This window comes from Larimichthys crocea, chromosome XVIII (genome assembly GCF_000972845.2).
Source record: "Larimichthys crocea isolate SSNF chromosome XVIII, L_crocea_2.0, whole genome shotgun sequence".
In the NCBI taxonomy this organism is placed as follows: domain Eukaryota; kingdom Metazoa; phylum Chordata; class Actinopteri; family Sciaenidae; genus Larimichthys; species Larimichthys crocea.
This window is the reverse complement of record NC_040028.1, coordinates 11016228-11035984: the sequence shown is the minus strand read 5'-3', so window position 1 is coordinate 11035984 and position 19757 is coordinate 11016228. Positions and strand designations below refer to the sequence as shown.

General features: G+C 38.3%; 1 protein-coding gene across 1 annotated transcript; it reads right to left on the bottom strand.

Moving 5' to 3' along the window:
• Positions 1-712: 712 nt before the first annotated feature.
• sacs2 (sacsin molecular chaperone 2) lies at positions 713-19681 on the bottom strand. Its single transcript, XM_019267035.2, has 8 exons — positions 19594-19681; positions 18267-18312; positions 16918-17005; positions 16430-16541; positions 15950-16096; positions 14415-15846; positions 13290-13378; positions 713-13185 (listed from the first exon to the last, which is right to left on the bottom strand). Exons 2-8 carry the CDS (start codon positions 18293-18295, stop codon positions 2219-2221), a joined length of 12864 nt encoding a protein of 4287 aa, XP_019122580.2. The 5' UTR covers positions 18296-18312; positions 19594-19681; the 3' UTR covers positions 713-2218.
• Between the last annotated feature and the right edge of the window lie 76 nt (positions 19682-19757).

The following is a 19757-nucleotide window of genomic DNA, read 5'->3' as shown; positions in this document are numbered from 1 at the left end:
AAAGTAAATTATAAAGTTTTTAGCGTCTTTCAGTAAGTAGATGCTCACTTGTCTTTAAATATGTAAGCAGTAAATCCCGGTAACGTTTTTTTATCACGACCATTGGAAGAAATGCTGAATGTGAACCTGACTAGGTCTATCTGCAGGTGCACAGCACTATATGACTTCTTCAAAATGGTTATGTTACGTTTAGGCACCTAAATTACTTGGTTAGGAATAAATACAAAAAAAACTATTAGTTAGCCTAAGGAAAAGCAGCACCAAGGCGCATTCTCAGGTCATAAAACATAATCATTCTTATTTTCAGGTGATTATACACAAATGAAAACATAGTTATGCATATTATATTCCATTTTTGCCATATTGTGTAAATAGATGTCCTGAAATCTTTCAAATCCTTCAAAGTTCATGTCATTTGTTCATATCTTTTGCAGATGCCATATGACTGAAAATGTTTGTTACTCTGCTTACAAATTTAAGATAATCTTTTAGTAATGGCAGTACATCATATAAATTTAAAAACAAAACAAAAAATGGATTATGCTTTTTTAGAGATACTGTACATCATACACACTATCACTCACTATCAAATGCCTCACTGATCAAAGTATTCTTCTACATAACCTTTAAGATGTCTTCGAAGGACAGAAACAGTCATACAGTGTCTACTGGATATAAAAATAGTCATACATATAAAAATATCAAACAGGAATTGCAGTTTCATCATTGATTTATTTTCTCATTTAGAGTGATTATAACAATCCTCAGTAAGTACAACAATTCATATTTTTTTATTTTCATGACAAAATCATACACTAATTATACTGGCCCTTAATGAATAGTTAAAAATGTTTGCAAACAGACAACAACAACGAAAAAACACCTTTCATATTTTCATAACATAGTAAGGTAACTATATTGGCCCTTAATGAATAGTTATTTATTGTTTCCAACATTGCAAAAAACTTTCAATATTTTAATTTTCATAAAGTCATAGGTGATGACATTGGTTCCTAATAAGTAGCTATAAATGTTTAAAACATGGAAGAAAAAAAGTCATAGTCATAAAGGTTTACAACATTGCAAAAAAAAAAAACTTTCATATTTTCATATTCAAAACAAAGTCATACAGCGATTATATAATGAATAGTTATAAATGTAAAAAAAAAGATCTTTGATATGTTTTTTCATAAAGTCATACAGTGATTAGACTGGTCCGACAATGCACAAAATGATATTTTCATATTCAAAACAAAGTCATACAGTGATTATATAGGCCCTTAATGAATAGATATAAATGTAAAAAAAACAAAACTTTGATATATGTTTTTTCATAAAGTCATACAGTGTCTACTGGATATAAAAATAGTTATACATATAAAATATGAAACAGGAATTGCAGTTTTGATTTAATTTCAGAATTTGTTTTCTCATTTAGAGTGATTATAACAATCCTCAGTAAGTAGTAGTTACAACATTACAACAATTCATATTTTCAAATAACACTAATTATATCGGTCCTAAATGAATAGTTAAAAATGTTTGCAAACAAACCAAAAAAAAAAACACCTTTCATATTTTCATAACAAAGTAAAGTAACTATATTGGCCCTTAATGAATAGTTATAATTGTTTCCAACATTGCAAAAAACTTTCAATAATTTAATTTTCATAAAGTCATAGGTGATGACATTGGTTCTTAATAAGTAGTTATAAATGTTTAAAACATGGAAGAAAGTCATAGTCATGAAGGTTTACAACATTGCAAAAAAAAAGACAAAGTCATACAGCGATTATAAAATGAATAGTTATAAATGTAAAAAAAAAAACGTTCATATTTTCATATTCATAGCAAAGTCATACAGTGATTATATTGTTCCTTAATTAATAGTTATAAATGTAAAAAAAAAAAAATCTTTGATATATGTTTTTTCATAAAGTCATACAGTGATTAGACTGGTCCGACAATGCACAAAATGAGATTAACATTTTCATAACAATGATATATGGATCTTGTATGGATATATGGAAACGGATATATGTTCTCCAGCAAATAAAATAAACTTTCATTTGAGAGTATTCATAACGTAGTCATACTCTGTTTGTCCTGTTAAACAGATCATGTGGTCGTTTTGTTCATAGTAATGTTTCAATATGGCTAAAAGCATTTTAACAAAAACCTTAAATTGACTCAACATGACTCAGCTTCTCTTGAACCTCTAATTCACATATGCCTCTACTTTACTGAGAAGCTCAGATGCCTTGTTCAGTGCTAACATTTCATTCTCAGATTTGAACTGTCCATTTGGAATATGGGGAAATGGATGGCAGTCAGGATACTGAGTATTTTTGCCGTCCACTCCCAACGACTTTAGATATTCCACAATTTGAGGTAAATCACTTAGTTGGGCGTTGTAAAAGGAAACCTTTGAAGCTATAGCTAAAATGGATCTGCTGGTCGGACGCTGACCTTGTCTTCTGTACTCTGCAGCTATGAGAGACTTTTCCACTGCTTGATGGACTTTGAACAGACACCACTCCGTGCTCCCCCCACCAGTGTCTTTGTAGGCTGCATTGAGATCACAGCGGGCCTGCCTACACCAACGCTGGGCCTCCTCTCTGTTTGGTCTCGGAACATTCTCATTATGGGACCAAAAGTTGTAGGAATGGTGGGCTCTAGAGAATCTCTCTCGACTATCCCTGTGTTGCCTGGCCTCCTGATTCCATTGCTGATAGAAGTCTCTGAAATGTGAGTTTCCCCTTGAATTGGATGGGCCTGCAGTTCTGCCACTGCGTTGGCCATTGTTGAGCTCATTAATTCGATTCTGCAAGTATTTGAATGCCTCAGTGGCCAGAAGCTCGTAATCAGGGTTTTTGTCAGGATGCCATCTCAGGTACAGTCTTTTGATGGCCTTAAGCCTCTCGTTCTCAGGAAGTGGCCAGATCTCTGCCAAACATTTGTCAATTTCCCTTTTAGCTTCATCAATAGAGGCTGGTGAGGATCTCGTGGATGAGGGCCTTGAAGTTGATGGTCCGGTCGAATGTGGCACAGCTCCTGCTAGTGGCTCCAGCTCCATGCAAGGAGCTTCAGCAGATGTGCAAGACTTCCCTTCAGCTTTTGGTTCCTTTTGTCTTTTAAACTGATACAGGTCAAGACAACTAACTTCAGTTGGCTCATCTTCTCCAATTTCAATTTTGTATCGCCTTAAATATGGTCCAGGGTTCCCAGGCAGTTCTTCAACAATAACTGCAAAAATGTACTTGTTGTTAGTGCTGTAGCCAACATACTCTCCCACTTCAAAGTTATTGAGGGGGTCCATGTCCAAGCAATCATGCCATTCCTCTGTAATATCTGTCCCGGGAGCTGGTGGATTGAACAGGATGCTCCCAGATTCAGCACTGTCATGGATCCCATTCTTAGCCAGAGTTTTCTGAACTTCTTCCAGACTGTCACACATGAGAAGTTCCCCCAGGACTGGGAGGTGATCTGATGCAATTTTGTTGCCTAAAAGAGCATTAATCTCCTTTGTCAATGTCATAGTAATGCCAATAGTCACCTTGTTATCCTTGTTGTTGTAGTGTTTCAAGTAAAAGATGCAACCTTGTTGTTCTCGTTGGACGAAAACATCAGTTGCAGTTGCAGTTTTGTGTAGTGGCCGATTCTTCACCCAAAGCTCTGTTTGCAGGTTTTTGCAGCAGACAATCTGAATACTACCAAAACTCTTCTTCCACATGTCATTGGCATCCTCTTGTGTTATTTCTCCCTTAGACTGCTCTCTGATAAGGCAAATTAATCCATGTCTAAATACTGGCGAGGAGAGATGTTCGCCAAAAAATGTACTAAAATCACAGTCAGTCCGAAACTCACAAAGCTGCATGTGTGATTCCACTACTTTCTCCTCAGTGAATTCAGACAACATTTTAGGCTTGAATTTCTGAGGCAGCAATTGCAGCAACCGATGATGCTCATAGATGTCATTTTTCAAATGACATTCACTGAGCTTTTCAAGCAACAGGTACTTGTTCTCCAGTGCATCTTCTAACCTTTTGGCTTCAAACACTGTGTCATTGTAGTAGAGTGAGCATGATGGGTATAATTTACCATCTACTGCAGGGAGATACAAAGTCTTTACATCATCAACAAGGGACAGGTTATCTGGAGTTTTGATGAGCTGAAAAAACTGCTCAACAGCACGTTTCACAGTTATCTGTTGATTTGGATTTAGCTGTGATTTATCACAGGAATCATTATAAACTGCTGCCAGAACATTACAATACTGCACTGCAGTAGGCTTGTCCTTTACACCAATTTTCCTGAAAAACTCTGTGAACCTGAAATCCTCCAGAGAAATTCTGTACAAATATGGTCGGAACTCGTTGCTTTCGGGGAGGGAGATACAAACATCATCGGTCTTCACAAGTTTTGTGTCTCTTTCAACCAACACAACAGGAAGACCAGCCAGTGGTTGGCCCTCAAAGCCATTGTCATGCAGGTACTCATATGAACGTCGAAACACACTTGCACGGGTTTTGATCAACTCCTTAGTTTTACAGGGTGACTGACAGATGTTGCTCATGTTTCTGGTTACACAGTGTGAAGGTGGTTGTGCATGAGCTCCTGCATTTTTCATCATTTCGAGGAGCTTCTGTGTATACACTGGTAGATGTATAATTGGCATTGAAGACCAAACCAGATCTTGATTTCTATAATTTCCAAACAATGATCCTCTGATTTGAACAGCAGTTGTCTCAGCAACAAATGGTCGGTGATAGTCGCACAGGTCTTTTCGAATTGCCACAGGAAAAATGAACTTGATGTCAGCTATTTTCTTCAGCAAATTTACGTCTTTGTTTTTGTCGTCACACATCATTTCTAAGGCTGATGTGAAAACTAATGATGATTTCTCTTTCAAGTCTTCAAGATTGCGGTTTACTTTTGCTTCTGATTCTAACTGGTGTGCAAAATCTATTATGTCATCGTTTGACACAACATGCTTCATTCCAAGTTCTCTGAGTAACTTTTTTGTTTTTCTTGTTGTTTCTTGATTTCCTTCGCACAACTCATCCCAAAATCTTACAGGCACAAATCTCTCTTGGGGCAACATTTTCTTGTATAGCTTGACACTCTTATCAAAGTAGTATGATGCCATCTCCAATCTGTCTTGAGAACTGCGAATCAATTTCACTGTCTTCAATGAGGAGATGATTTCGTCCTTATGCTGAGAATAATCGAGAGTCAGTAATAGTTTGAGGCATTGAAGCAGCTGACTCTCTGTGAGTTTGTGTACAACGGGCAGAATGAATTTCATGAAATACTCCAAATCATTCAGGATTTGAATCTTCAATATTTCTGACAGTCTGATGTTCTGTGAATTGTAGTGGAGAAAAATGCTGTTGGTGTCAGTCAGAGTGAACAAATGTGCCAATGTCACTGCATAGCCGCTGTTGAGGATAAACACCTCTTTAAGTCCGTCAATCCTCACATGAGTGCCATGTACTGTTTCAAATAATGGTAAGGATTTGAACTTTCTCTGATACTCTTGTTTGTCTTCAGACTTGGATACTCCATCCTGTAGGAAACGCTGAAGCTCTTCCTTTTCATCTTTGGAAAGCTTGGGAAACTCTGAGTGGTCAATGTTGTAGACCTGGTCCAACACAGAGCTTTTATCATTCACATCCAAAAGTTCAGCCTGTAGACATACATGTATTTCACCAAAGAATACACTGTCAAGCCTCATAAAACCAAGTTTAAAGAGGATGCTTGATATGTCCTTTTTCGAGGCCAAGTTAATCACACTTGGCATGTCTTTCATTGTTTGCAGGAGGTGCTTGTTGTTTAACCTTGGACACACAACTGGTAAAATGTAGAAGTCACTGAAGAGCTGCCGCACATCACTTAATGTCAGACTTTGTTCAGTTCTTTGGTCAGTACTAGGTGCAGCAGATTTTATTTCACTTGTTAAGAACCTCCACAGTAATTTCAACCACTTCGATGTTGTGTCATTTGCGACATGAAGGCCACTGCATGGATCAACTTCACTGTCCTGAAGAAGTTTCTGAAATATGGGCTTCAGATATTTTGCTGCACACTCAACTGTCAATTTTCTGACAATATTGAAAGTTTGTAGAACCTTAATGTGTTCTTTATTTGTCTGATAATCTGCAAATTCTTTCTCGAAGCCACAGAATAGATTGTCATATCCTGTTATCAGCTTGGGAGACTTGGTGTCAAACACTCTCAAAACTTTATCTTTTGTGAGAAGAAGTGGAAGCCCATTGAGTAGACTGTAATCGACGTCAGTGACCTTTTCTTTCTTTCTTTCTTTGAAGGCTTTGAGGCAGAAACTCAAGAGCTCTGAACATCTTTTTTCATCTCTGATCAGAGTGGCAGTTATGTTCAGGGGTAAACCCTTATCTGTTTGTTTTGGATCATTAAGGGGTTTTTCTCTTAGGAATGTCTGCACAGTTGAAGGATTCACATCTTTTACTTCAATGCCAGCAGATTTGAAACTCTTCCAAACTTGTTTCATTTTTGTGGAAAAGGGAACCAATGTCATTCCAAGATCTTCCAAAATGGGATTAATCCTGTCAATTGCTGAGTTTGTCAGGTAAGGTGCCTTAGTTGATTCAGTTTCTTTGACATTACAACGGTCAAAAGAATACTCCTTAAGTTTTACTTTTCCAATTACACGTACTGAACTCCTCAACACTGGAATCACATTAAGGCCTCTTTCGTGGATTGATTTGTATACCTCATGTATCATTTCATGCCAGTCCTGACCAACATTTTCAGACACAGTTGGCCAAAAACACAAGTATGTGCTCCTAAAGTATGACTCAATCTCAGAAGAAAGGACTTTCTTTTCTGGAATGTTACTGCTGATGAAATTAAGGAGATCGGCATACAGTGGAGCAATAACATTCTGTTTCAAAGATTCATTCCAGTTAGATTTTAGACTTTGCCCATCTTGCTTCCAAAGACCTCTCCTGGCAGAATCTACTTCAAAGTTTGCATTGACATGCACTGGCAGCCCCGTTTCACCTGGCAGAGGAAGTGAACAAAAGGCTTTTCCAATGAAACCTTTACAGCTAGAGCTGCAGCTCACACACGCTGCTATTGCAGCTTGGGGAAGTTTGTCTGATAGAGTTATTTCTCTTTCACCACTGTTTCTGAATGAGCCAAACTGTTCTGCAATGATCCACTTAGTTTTTATTTTATCTGAGGTTGAAATTGTGGTTGCATAGATGGCCGTTTGTGGCAATATTGGCTGGTCAGCTTGTAGGGCATTTTGTTGACATTTTACAAAGTCATCTTTTCTTCCTCTGCTTGTCTGTGGTACACTTTTTTCAGCCATGAAGATAGTTTTGAGTTCCCCTGAATGTTCATTGATTTCATGGATTTGTATTTTGTTGATGTGTTTCAGAAACAGAATTAGTCCTTCAGGATCTTCAGAGAGGGCAGAGCATAGTTCAGTCATGTCATGGTCAGTGACTTCCTGCTTTGATATTTTAGAGACGTTTGCCATATTACCCATCCTTAGAGGTAATCTGAACATGGTGCCTTCTTTCAGAGGGAATTTGTCAGGAAGAAAGGATTGGTAGACATCCATGTACATGTTCTTAAAGGTTTCAACCAGGTTATAGCCAATGCCAGCTCGTGGTTTGTCTGATTGACTTTCAATGTATTCTCGATTGGGATCAGAAATGCAGAGTCTTTTATCTTCAGTGAGGATTGAGGGGCAATCAGTGAGATGGTAAACAGAGTTAAATCCCACTCCATATTTTCCTGTCTTCCCTGGAGAATTGCGCTTTCCTCCTTCTCCCAGCTGTTGAATGCCAGCTAGGTCAGCTTCAGAAAACACTTTATTGTTAAACACGCACAGTGCTGGACCCTGCAGATGATTCCATCTCTCTCCAAATGTTTTTTCTTTGCCATGCTGCCGTTTGTCCCAAACAAAGTGGATTTCTGTTGCTTCTGCATCATCAGCATTTTGGAGAAGCTCTTTAAGGATATCCTTCTTTGATGGATAGTCCTTAATTATGTTCTTAATTCTAACAGGTAGTTGTTCGTGCTGTTCAAACTCAAAAGCAAATGGTAAAATGTTTTCCATTTTAAATTCATTTTTGTCCAAAGTATGATGCCTGGTAGTTTGGATACCAAAGTAGCAAGCTGTAACACGTGCAATATTCTCGTGGCATAATGTGATACCTGAAGCGACTGGCATCCATGGGCTGTCATTGTAAAACATTTGGCTTGCAAGTTGTAAAACACCATGTATATTGGGTATCCAACACTTGTCACTTGTCATTTTCTCATTGGTCTCGTATATCCCTCTGTCTAAGATTGTGAGGCAAAGTGATAGATCATTCTTTGGCAGGGGCTTGTTGCCATGTTTAGAGTGCAATTCTTTAAGCACATTTAGGAACTGACTGACTGTGAAACACTTTGCAACACCTACACTTTTCCAAAGCCTTGCAAACTTAGTGAAGCCTGGTGGAAGTACATAGAGATAGGGTTTTGCTTCAAATTGCTCATCTTCTGCTACACGATTCACATTCACAAATGTGCTGCCAATAAGAATGAATGGGAATGAACTTGCCCTCTCTGAAATGAAACTGGAATCCTCAGAATCAATGAGCCAGTCATCCAGAAACTTGTAGCATTCATATGCTATTTTGTGAAACATGGATCCATCAGTGAATTGAGATTGCTTACATGCTTCTTGCAGCTGGTGAAGCACTGTCTCAGGCCTTGGACTGTCATGAACTCCCAGAATCTTTAGGACTGGATCAGTGTTGTGTATTTTCAGGTTGGTATGATCTAGCACAGGTTCTGTCAAGTTAACAAGTAGGGAGCATTTGTCACTAAAAATATCGGTGGGTCTTCTAAGTGTTACATTTCCTACCATTTTTGTGTCACCAGGATAAAATGCTGGGAGAAATTCAGTCATTCTCAGTGTTTCCCAGTGGGGAGAGTCTTGTCTTGTCTTATCTTGTATGTGAATCTTCATGAGTTCAAGAAGGCACTTCAAATGCACGTATGCTTTCTTTTTGTCAGTGCTCCAGGTTTGGGTAATTGTGCCTGCTTTCTCTGTGATGTCTTTCAGTGGGAGAAGATCATGTGCCATTCCAAGTCCCTGCAAACGTTGAATTCTTTTTGGGGAACAAAAGTCATTTTTGGTACCACCAAGCAAGCGTCCCTCTTCTGGTTCGAAAAGACAGGCCACTTTCCCAGTCGGACTCACAAGTTTCTTGATATACTGAAGCTGTCCACCTTTTGTGGGGATGCATGGATAGGAGACCAGTAGATTGTCAATTTCTTTGTTGTTAAGGTCAATAGCATGCAGCACAAGAGTATCTCTACTCTGAGGGTCCATGGTATCAAGGTTGTTAAACACTACTTCTTGATAAAACTTCTCCCAGTTCCATGTTCTGTTCTGTAAAACCTTTTCTAGGCCAGCCTGTTTGAAGCTATTTCTCAACCACAGCGGAAGAGGAACAACATAGTTGGGTGCTTTTGCATGTTTCTTGCACACCTGTACTGCAAGTGTGCTGATGTCTTTATCCTCTTCAATGCTTGCATCTAGAAATATGGCATTGTCCATTGAGCACCAGTGTTCTCCATCACTAAAAAGCTCTGGACCAACGGGATCCTGGGCAATGGTGGAATAAAATGCATCCACCAAAGGCTTAAAAGTATCACTCACTTTTTCTCTATCAGGCCAAAACGTGTGATAATTGTACGTTTTCAGTTGCTTGTTTTCAGACATCATCTTTAGTACCAAGAGTACAGTGATATATGCTGTCACTACGGGATCCTGAAGAAGGGCTTTGTTCCAGTCATATTTCACTCCACTCTCCCACAGACCTTTTCGGTTGCTCGTCACAGCAAATGTTCCATTTACATTGACTGGAAGACCTGTATGAATGGAAAGAGGGAGGAAGCAAAATGCCTGTCCAGCAAGATATGAGCCCAGTTTCACAGTTTCTGAAGTGTTTTGCAAAGGCACAGCAACCCCCCCAATTGGCAAAGAGAACTTGGCTTTCTTGTTTTCTTGAAGGGCCATTTTCAAAGACTGTTGTGTCCCAAAGCAGTTGTACAGGAGCCAGGACTGGACTTCAGTAACACCAGATTGTTGACTGGTTATTTGGACAATGCTGACTGTGCAGCTATCAATGACCTCTTTGCATTTTCCATCAAGTTTCATCAGTAATTTCTCAGCTTGACGCTGCTTTGATACATTGGTTTCATCAGGAATCTGCACTGTACTCAGAGTGGTTTTGGAAACGGCGAGGATGTTTGCTATTTCCTCATCTCTTGGTGGAGTTGATGCATCTTTTGAGAGACTTTGCAGAGATAATGTATTGATGTTCTTCAGAAACAGCAGGTGATTTTGTGAATTCTCAGTGAAGTGCTGTTGAAAAGTGATGATGTCATGTTTGTAATATACTTTTGTGCTTATTTCTGACTTAACAGACTCTTCTTTAGTTCGGAAAGGTAGTTTGATCAGGGTGCCTGGATAGGGTGCACAGGGACTTTGTTTGGTGAAATTACAATCGAAAATGTGTTCATATGGTCCAAACTGACCAGGGAAACAATGAAAAAGTCGCTGCCTGGAAAGATCCAGCTTGATTCCAGGATTTGTTTTATGTTTGATGTGCTTCTTAAGGTGAGTTACATTTGGATCAAGTATGAGAAGACTGTTCCCACTGAGTATAGAGGGGACATCTGTCACATGGTACACGGTATTGAAACCAAGTCCAAACTTTCCAATTTTCTCCATTTTGTTTTCCTTCGAGGCAGAGCCAACTCTGACAATATTTGCCCAATCCTCAGCCGTGAACTGCTCATCATTAAATGCCCAAAGACAGGGTCCCTGACAAAGAGTCATGTCAGGGTCGATGAGACTTTCAGGGGCGTCTTTGTGCACTCTGAAATCCACCATGAATTTGCAGGCTTTTGCCCCGGCATCCTCTGCATTTTGAATGAGCTCTTTGAAGATGTCACTTTCTTCATCATACTCTTTAAGTATGTTTTTAATCCTGGTTGTTATCGGTTCAGATTGTCCACACTGTTCTATTCCCACTAACTCTGGATCGAGGATGTAGGTACTGAGAAACTGGATGTTCAACCATTCAGCCGTTGCTTTTGGTATTTCCTCATGTAAGATGTACATTTCCTCTTGGTTGTACTCAAACTCATGCAGCCCATTTTTGCTTACATCACAGAAGACTGCTGTTGACAGTGGCTTAAGGGTATAGCGTTCATCCCCTATGAGGACTGGAACTGGGATATCATCCTGAACTTTCTTCTTCCCTCTCAACAGCCAGTTAAGTATTTCTATTGACACTTTTATCTCAGAGGAAGTTGCAAATGGCTGTTGCCTTTCTTCAATGGTTTCCTGGACAGAATGAAGAATGCCAACAGTTTCTTCATCTGAAAGTGATGTTCTCAGGCCAAACTTTTGGAGTAATGTCTTGTATTGCCGAAATTCATCTGGCACCTTCCCAATGTAAGAGCTCAGATCTAGGTTACATGGGTAGTCTAGAACTAGTTCCCGTGGTGATACAAATTGATTGTGACACCACAACCAGCGTGTGTCTTTGTTCATTATTGCTGTAAATTCAGAGATGTGGTTTTGCATGTGTTCGTAAATGCTACGTAACTTCCTTTTGAAATCTCCATTTGTGTCAGGATCTGCCATTGTTTCTGCTTTTGTTGTCAAGACTGACAAATTTTCTACCACTTTGTCAGGTGGGGGTGGGCGTTTGAGACCAAGTTTGCTGGTAACCCTGTCACTGAACTGTCCAGAGCAGTTCACCAGAGGCATTACATGTCCAACAATGTCCTCATACATAAAATCTCTTATTTCTTCTGGACAGAAGAAACAACTTTTCTGAGATTTGTCAATGCAGCGTTTTTTGTCCTCACTGGATTTAGCACATGGGACCCATTTTAGCATTTTGAGGCAACAGAGCTGGTCTTGAGAAAACTTTGACAGTAGATCATTCATGTCCAACATTTTCAGGAGCACCTGAGCTCTTTTTAGTTTAGTTTGAGAGTCAACATCCAGTTGGTCAATCAGTTTGGCGGCATGCAACAAGTGGTCAGGTGACACATTTACTTCTTTATTTAGCAATCCAAGTTCTGTTAGACTTTTAAGCATCTGTGGTGTTTGAGTGTACAAAGGTGGTGGGAAGAAATCTGACTCAAAAATGATTTTAAAAGTTTCAATTGTTGGATCGAAAAAGCTTGAGATCTTTTTTAGTTTTCCATTAACTTCAATGAAGCTCAAGTCCTTACATTTGCATTTCAAAGTCTGATTTTGAGAGAAAAGGATGCTGCCATGTTGTAAAATCCAAATCATAATTTTCTCAGTGTCTTCTTTTTTGCAAGCTCTTCTTTCAATAGAGTCAACGAGGAGATTGGCTGCTTCAGCTGTGTCCAGGAGATGAACTTTGAGCAGCTTTAACAGTCTGCGATCAGCCTCAGTTGCACATTGCACAACTGAATCAGGCATAGGGAACTCTGTTGGCACTGTTAGACCAGAAATCAGAAGCACAGCCTGTTTTGATTGAACCGCAACACAAGTTCCTTTCATGGTTTGAAACAGAGGCAACTTTGAGAGCAACTCTTTCTCACTGACTGAGAGACAATCCAGACGAGAAAGGTAAACTTTCAGTTCTTCTCTTTCTCTCTGAGAGACAGTCTTGAGTTCTCTGATGAGGTCCCGAGAATCTAAATTCACCAAGACATTCATGACACTCCTTGGAGATGGGCACAGCACAAAAGAATCTAGGTCTTCATGCTTGAGCCAGTCGTTTCCTCTCACCACTGTGCCACCAACTTTGTTCACCAACTGAGCTATCTGTTCTGGCAACTGAATCTGCTTGTTTTTCTCAAAAATGAGGGTTGTGTTCTGCTGTAATCTTGCTAGTGATACAGGCTGACTGACAGACAGGGGACTGACTGGTATTAAAGGTAGTCCAGTGAAATTACTTAACTCTTTGAAGTGAGTGTTGAGAAATTTCCAGAATTCTTGGAGCCAGTCTAACGGTGGATGTTGACTGTTGCTGATGTCCCAGTTAACAAGCCCCGTCCTCGTCTTCTTCCAGTCCTGTGGCAGATATCTTCTTGTATGTTCAGCCACCTGGTCTGCATCCATGTTGATGACCTTGAATAAATCTGAAAAATATACACATATGTAGTATAAAAACATGTACATGACAAATGAAAATAACCTTTAAATTACTCTTAAAATATGTTGAAAATGTTTATGACATTCCTACTTTTTCTGGCCAGTTCTTTCAGGTGGTTAATGCATACTGGACTAAGGTCATCTGGGATGAAGAGTTGTTTGCAGAATGGTAGCAGGGCTCTGCAAAAAAGATAAGTTTGTTCAGTGTGCATGAAGCAACAATAAGAACATTTGCATATCATTTTAGTGTACATTAAGTGCCCAAAAATGTTATAATAATAATAATTATATATATTAGATATAGATAGTATCTATATATAGAGATATATAATAGATTATTAGTTATATATATATTATAAATCTAACTCCAATCTAACAGAGATAAAATAGTAAGTAAGAAGTAAGAAGTGCACTAATCAATATTTCTATATTAACAGTGGCTCAAATGACTATGTTTAATGTGAAAGGGGTCCTTTGTAATGACAAATCACAGTAAATTATTACCAAACTCTGCATCTCCCCTACAGAACACTTTCAGACAATCATTATCATGATCTATTCATCATCTGTTGCAAAACTGAAGTTGTTTACAGCCTACAGCTGGCTATGAACGTAGGCACCCATCACATTGTTTGGTCTACATTTTGCTCATTATTAATTGTTCTGCCCTCTGTTGAGTGCATTTAGAAGTTACTGAATAGATTGTACTGTACTGTACTGCAGTGCCACCTATTGGTTGGTGGTGTAGAATAATGACCACAGTAGTGGCAGAGCAGGCGACTGAGTTTTCTGCAGCTATTTTCTCTACATGTGTAATTTAATAATGATTAGCCTGCTTGCCATGTGGTGCTGCATTTTTCTTTGATTTGTGTCTTACTAAGCTGTCTTAGTGTATCCTAATTTGTGTTATGTTTTGTGCTTTGTTTCAGTTTTACAAAATAAATGGGTAGTCCCTCGGTTTCAACAAGAAAAGTCACGCCTTGTAGTTTTTGAAGGACCTCAAGTGTAAGCTAACTGTCTAGCTTTGAAAGCATTACTCATTGCGAGGACAGTATATTAATAGTGATCGTACTGTATTAACAGTGATGACTGGTTATTGGCTTGCTTGTGGTCATGAAAAACTATATTTAAAACCAGATGCACTTCCAATAGTAAAACACCTTTAGCAGTAATATATTTTCTCTCTAGAGGATAAAGCCAAAAATGAAAATGCTACCTTGGAAATTCATTGCTGTCAATGAGAGCGGTGTCCTCCTCTCTATTTGTGAAACATCTGAAAGAGCCATCGCTGAGTGGAAGCAGCTGAAGACCCTCCAGTTCTCTGTATTTTCCGTCGCTCAAAATGTACTCCAAAAGAGAAAGCTTGTCATCTTGAGACATGATGTGCACGCCAAACCTGCGGAGAATATCTCTTAGGTAAGTTGGAGTCACATGTTTCAGGGTGTTGAAGTCTGGATAGGCTTCCTTCATAGCTCTTGCAACACTGTCTGGTAAAGTGACAAGATTTTCTCCACAGGAAACCAAAGTCCTTTTAATGGCGGCCAATATGTTAGGGCTTGTTGGACCATTACAGGGGAACACAGCTTCTGCTGGTGTGATAAACATTGTTTCATCTTTGGCAAGAGAGAGGACAGCCACTTTCTGTCTGAATAAGTGTTGAAGAGCATTCAGGGCAACAGCATACCATTTGTCTTTGTGCTTTATCTGGGTAATATCAGGCCACAGATCATACACGGAGGAGACAGGCAGAATGGACTCTTGGGCAAGTTTGATAGCATCTTGAATGATCATGAGGTATGCCTGTGGGAGCACCTCATTCATCAGCAATTCATTCCAGACTGCATGTTCATCATGTTTCTGGTCTTCCTCTTGCCACTTGATGTGTCTTCTGTTGTCTGTGAGGCCAAAGCATGCATTGACATAAACTGGGAGTCCTGTCTTGTTGGATTCATTGTTTGGGAGGGGGAGGAAGCAGCACAGTCTACTTTTACTACAGCCTCTAGTCTCACCACAAGGGAATGCCAAGTCAACTTGTGGGAAAAAGCTCAACTTTTTTGCGAGTGAATCGATATTTTCTACATTGCCTTCTTTCATGGTACAGGTTGTCAACAGCCACTTTGTTTCTCTATGGTTTTCTGAGCTGAGGGTTATCGATTTGAACCTCGTTGAACCCTCAGTGATTGACTCGTCTTCTGACTTCAAAATGACATCTGTGTGAACTGTTGATTTCACTTCAAGTCTGATGTTAACAGTGCCATGTACATTAATATGTATCAAGGACACAGAGGTCACGTTTTTCAGGAATAGGAGACTTAAGTCTGCATCTGCAATGAAGCTATCAAAGAGATCAACCACCTTATCAGAGTCATACAGATTATCCGAAATAGCTGATGTCTTGTTGCGTAAGGGGAATCGGAAAATCGTCCCGTCAAAGTGCTCATCCTCCATGACAACCTTTGACCATTCTTGTCTGCTTACAAGCGAAACTATGTCTCGAAAGGGTTGGAACTGATCATGCAAAGAAGTCAGAGTTTCTTGGTCCTCTTGATCTTTCAAAGACCACCAAAAACCTGGCTCTTTTTGACCAAATATTTTTTCTTGGGGGTCCATGATGCCAAGATGCCCTGAACTGAATATGCCTGGCAAATCTGTGAATAAAGTAAAACGAATATTGTCTGATTAGTTCACCATGCATGTAAATTAAAACCTAAACTCTTTGGGTATTTGTGTGGTAAATGTACATAGTTTCACCTGTTATGTGGTAAACAGAGTTGAAGCCGATTCCAAACCTCCCGACTTTGTTTGGATCATTGCGCTTGACACTCCTCCCTGCCAACTGAATCCCTTTCCAGTCGTCATCAGTGAATGCTGCATTGTTGTAGGCGTAGAGAGCAGGACCTTTGCAAAGAGGAAAAAAATAAGCCAAAGAACCAGCGACATATATCAGAGAGACTGCATTACAATGCTATCTTATCAAGTGATCGTGAGAACGAAAATAAGTTTATATTACACACATGCTCTTTTAACCAAGCTGGACTACGGGAGGAAACTCACATGAAAACAAGCAGAGCATACATACAAAACATAGGGAGGTAGACTAAGAAACTGTGTCATTGGGCTACCTCGTATTGTCTCTATTTATCAAATTTTTTATACATATTTTTATTGAAAAATACGACTGATGTTGATAATGACCATAGAACATTACTATTCTCTGAATATCCTGCATACCTTGGTATTCTCCCAATTCATCACTCCAAAGGCTCTCAGTCCCATAGCTTCTCTCATCATGGATGAAAACCACTTCCGTGGCTTGAGCGTCATCTGCATTTTGAATCAGCTCCTGTTGACATTTATAAAAAACAAAAACCATTAACTGGGTCTGCAAACCAAAGTTAACACTCAAAGATTCCCATGTTCCTTTGCACTGCTCCCGCTGTGCCAAACTCCAATCACAGATTAGTTGCACCTTTTAAGTCAGGAACCGCACACATTTATCATATTTATTTGTATACTGAGCTTGGTGATCAAAGCAACTAGACTTTCTTAAAAGTGACACACCTAAATTAAATTAAAAAAGAATTGTTTAACAACTATACCATACCATAGTATTTGGTTATACCAAAAGAAATGTCCTTACAAATTAGTGGGTTGTTTCTTAATTACAATTATAGATATATAAAGTAATTATTATAACCACTATTTAGGTCCATACCAACCTTCAAGATTTGACCACCATCTGGATATCGACGTAGAATATCTTTCAGGTAGTCAATGAACGGCGGTGCTGTTGCCCCGAAGGACTCCCTAAATAAAGCAGGAGGAGTAAAGAGAGTTAAAATTAAAATCAACACAGGGTATGTCTTGATAAACCAACTGCGACAGGAAGAGCTGGAGTCAGACTCAAGTTCATATATTTGACATATGTATTCATGAAAATTAGGTGCTTTATTTAAAGGTAGATTCTTATTGGCCAATAAAATGGATTCAGAGTGATAATGTTCACAACTATATCATATGTGACCTTGCTTTCTTATACACAAGGAATTAAAAAAGACATTTACTCTACCTAACGTACACCTGTGTGAATATCAATTTTGAATCTTACAGCGTTTAAAGGTATCTAGTTACAAACTGTTAGATTTAATGAATAGAAAAAAATAAAATAAAAAAATGGTAATAATATAATAATAAAAATCCTATGTATAAGGGTTTGTAAGTAGTTGTGAAATTGTCATTTATAATCAGTCGTCCAAATAACTCAAATAATGTATTAATCAAGCATATTCTATGCCAACAAGTAGTATACTGTAAATATGAGACATATCTCAGTCTTATTAGTTACCCTTATGGTTTCAAGTCATTACTTATTATTATGCAGCAGGATGAACCTGTCAAGTAAGTTTGCATCACATGCTGTTCCTCATTTGTTGCGTGCACAAGGTCTTTTATTGCAGACTGACACTGGATGAAATATAAGTATGATTAGTAGAGATGTATAAGTATCTGTACTTCCTGTACTGCCACAGATTTCCAAGAATCACCAAACCACCAAAGTAGGAAATGGATAAATGAATAAATCAATGGATACATTTTCAAAAGAATGAAAACATGAATAAATCAATACAGAAATGCTGAATAAAGTGTAAGAAATGATACAAACTGAACTTTTATCTCTCAAACCTGCTCAGCAGGATGAACCTGTCAAGTAAGTTCGTATCACATGCTGTTCCTCATTTGTTGCGTGCACAAGACAGGGTTGGCAAACACTACTAATGCACGTATCATTGCCCATTTCTCTCACTATGCCATCCTTTACTGTAAATTCTGATGATTTGACAATATGGTCAATATCTAGATGTGTACATACATATTTGGTAACACTATGATTCAGTAGTCTCTTAGTCCACTGGTTAATGTGACACAGATCCAGCAATATTGTAGAAAGGTCAAACAAAACAAAAAATCAGAACACAGTTAAATTTGATATGATGTTGGTTTTCTGGTCTGCCTTTGCCTGTCATTAGTCAGAATATGAAAATGAGAGACAGACAAAAGTGCAACTCACCGAGTCTTTTTCTTTGTCTTCGCACTCATCCTTCCTGGATTGGATGCTGTAACAGAGTGAACATCATGTCACAAAAGCACTGCAGAACAAACAAACTTTGAATCCACATTAAACTCAGAAGAAATCAGTGTAGTCTCTGGCAGTAATTGTGAGAGTACACAAAGCTGTATGGCCTGAGCATGTCAAACAGAAGACTTTGTAGTGACTCATGAATTTGGCTGAATATTTGTTCTAATGCATTAAAGTTTAAAACCCTACATAATTAGACATTATTGGGTATATGTAGTCCAAGAATCATAATATATATATATGCACATACATATGTCTTTTATTGCAGACTGACACTAGATGAAATATAAGTATGATTATTAGAGATGTATAAGCAAGAATAGTGTAGTGAAAAAGTGTCTGTAATCCCACCATAGTAATTTTTTTTTTTTTTTTTGCATCTGTACTTCCTGTACTGTACTGCCACAGATTTCCAAGAACCAGCTAAACACCAAAGTAGGAAATGGATAAATGAATAAATGAATGAATAAATGTTCAAAAGAATGAAAACATGAATAAATCGATACAGAAATGCCGAATAAAGTGTAAGAAATGATACAAACTGAACTTTTTAGAAGTTAATTTAAGCCTTATTCTGATTTTTCTAATTGTCTGAACTTGATTTTGCTGCCTCTGTAATAGTTTTATAGAAGTATAAATGTTGTGCATACTGAAAAAAAATTTAATTAGGGTTGGTCACACCTTTGCATGTGTATGGGCCTGAGTAATGCCACCTAATTTCTAGAACAATGCTAACTGCCAAAGCAGGAAATAGTGTCAGTGTTAAACTGCCAGACATCACACAGTCTGAAAGTGTGAAATATCATACAATCACACAATTTATACACCAGAAACAACACCATACACTATAGAAGTCAACAAATATAAATAACAGTGCTCATGCAACTTTTAAATAAATGGGAACATCAAGTTGAAGCTTGGACAGTCACTACACCTACTGAGCAGAGCACAAAGTGAAAAGCTTCTTTTTACAAATGCAACTAACATCACAATTTATTAAATTATTTAGTTATAGTGATATTTTTGGACTTATATTACCTTATGTCAGTTCCTGGGCTAAATATACAATCTTCAAAGTACTTGTCTTGATAGTCTAAAGCCCTTAAAACACTGAATGTAAGATTATATAAAACAAATAAATCTCCTGTTTCTTAGGGTCACCCCCTCCTGCCAAATCAAAATAAAACATGATAACTAATAATAATAATAATAAGTTACTAATAAGAAGAATGACGCCGTCTAAGTAAAATCAGAATACCTCAGTCATGTTTGTCGAAGAGTCGCGTCAGGTGTCCTGCTGCCAAGAAAGACATGAAGAAAGCGGCTGTGCTTGCTTTATAAAGGCTTGCTGATGGTTCAACCAAGTCATGCTTCGTATGAAACGAAACTGAACATGCATCATTAAACATCATTTCCTCTGCG

Coding starts and splice junctions, on each gene's coding strand:
- sacs2 (XM_019267035.2), bottom strand. CDS start 18,295: ATGAGTGCGAAGACAAAGAAAAAGACTCG. Junction 17,006..18,266: donor AAGACAAAGAAAAAGACTCG/GTGAGTTGCACT, acceptor TGCTTTATTTAG/GGAGTCCTTCGGGGCAACAG. Junction 13,379..14,414: donor GACAGCAATGAATTTCCAAG/GTAGCATTTTCA, acceptor TCTTTTTTGCAG/AGCCCTGCTACCATTCTGCA.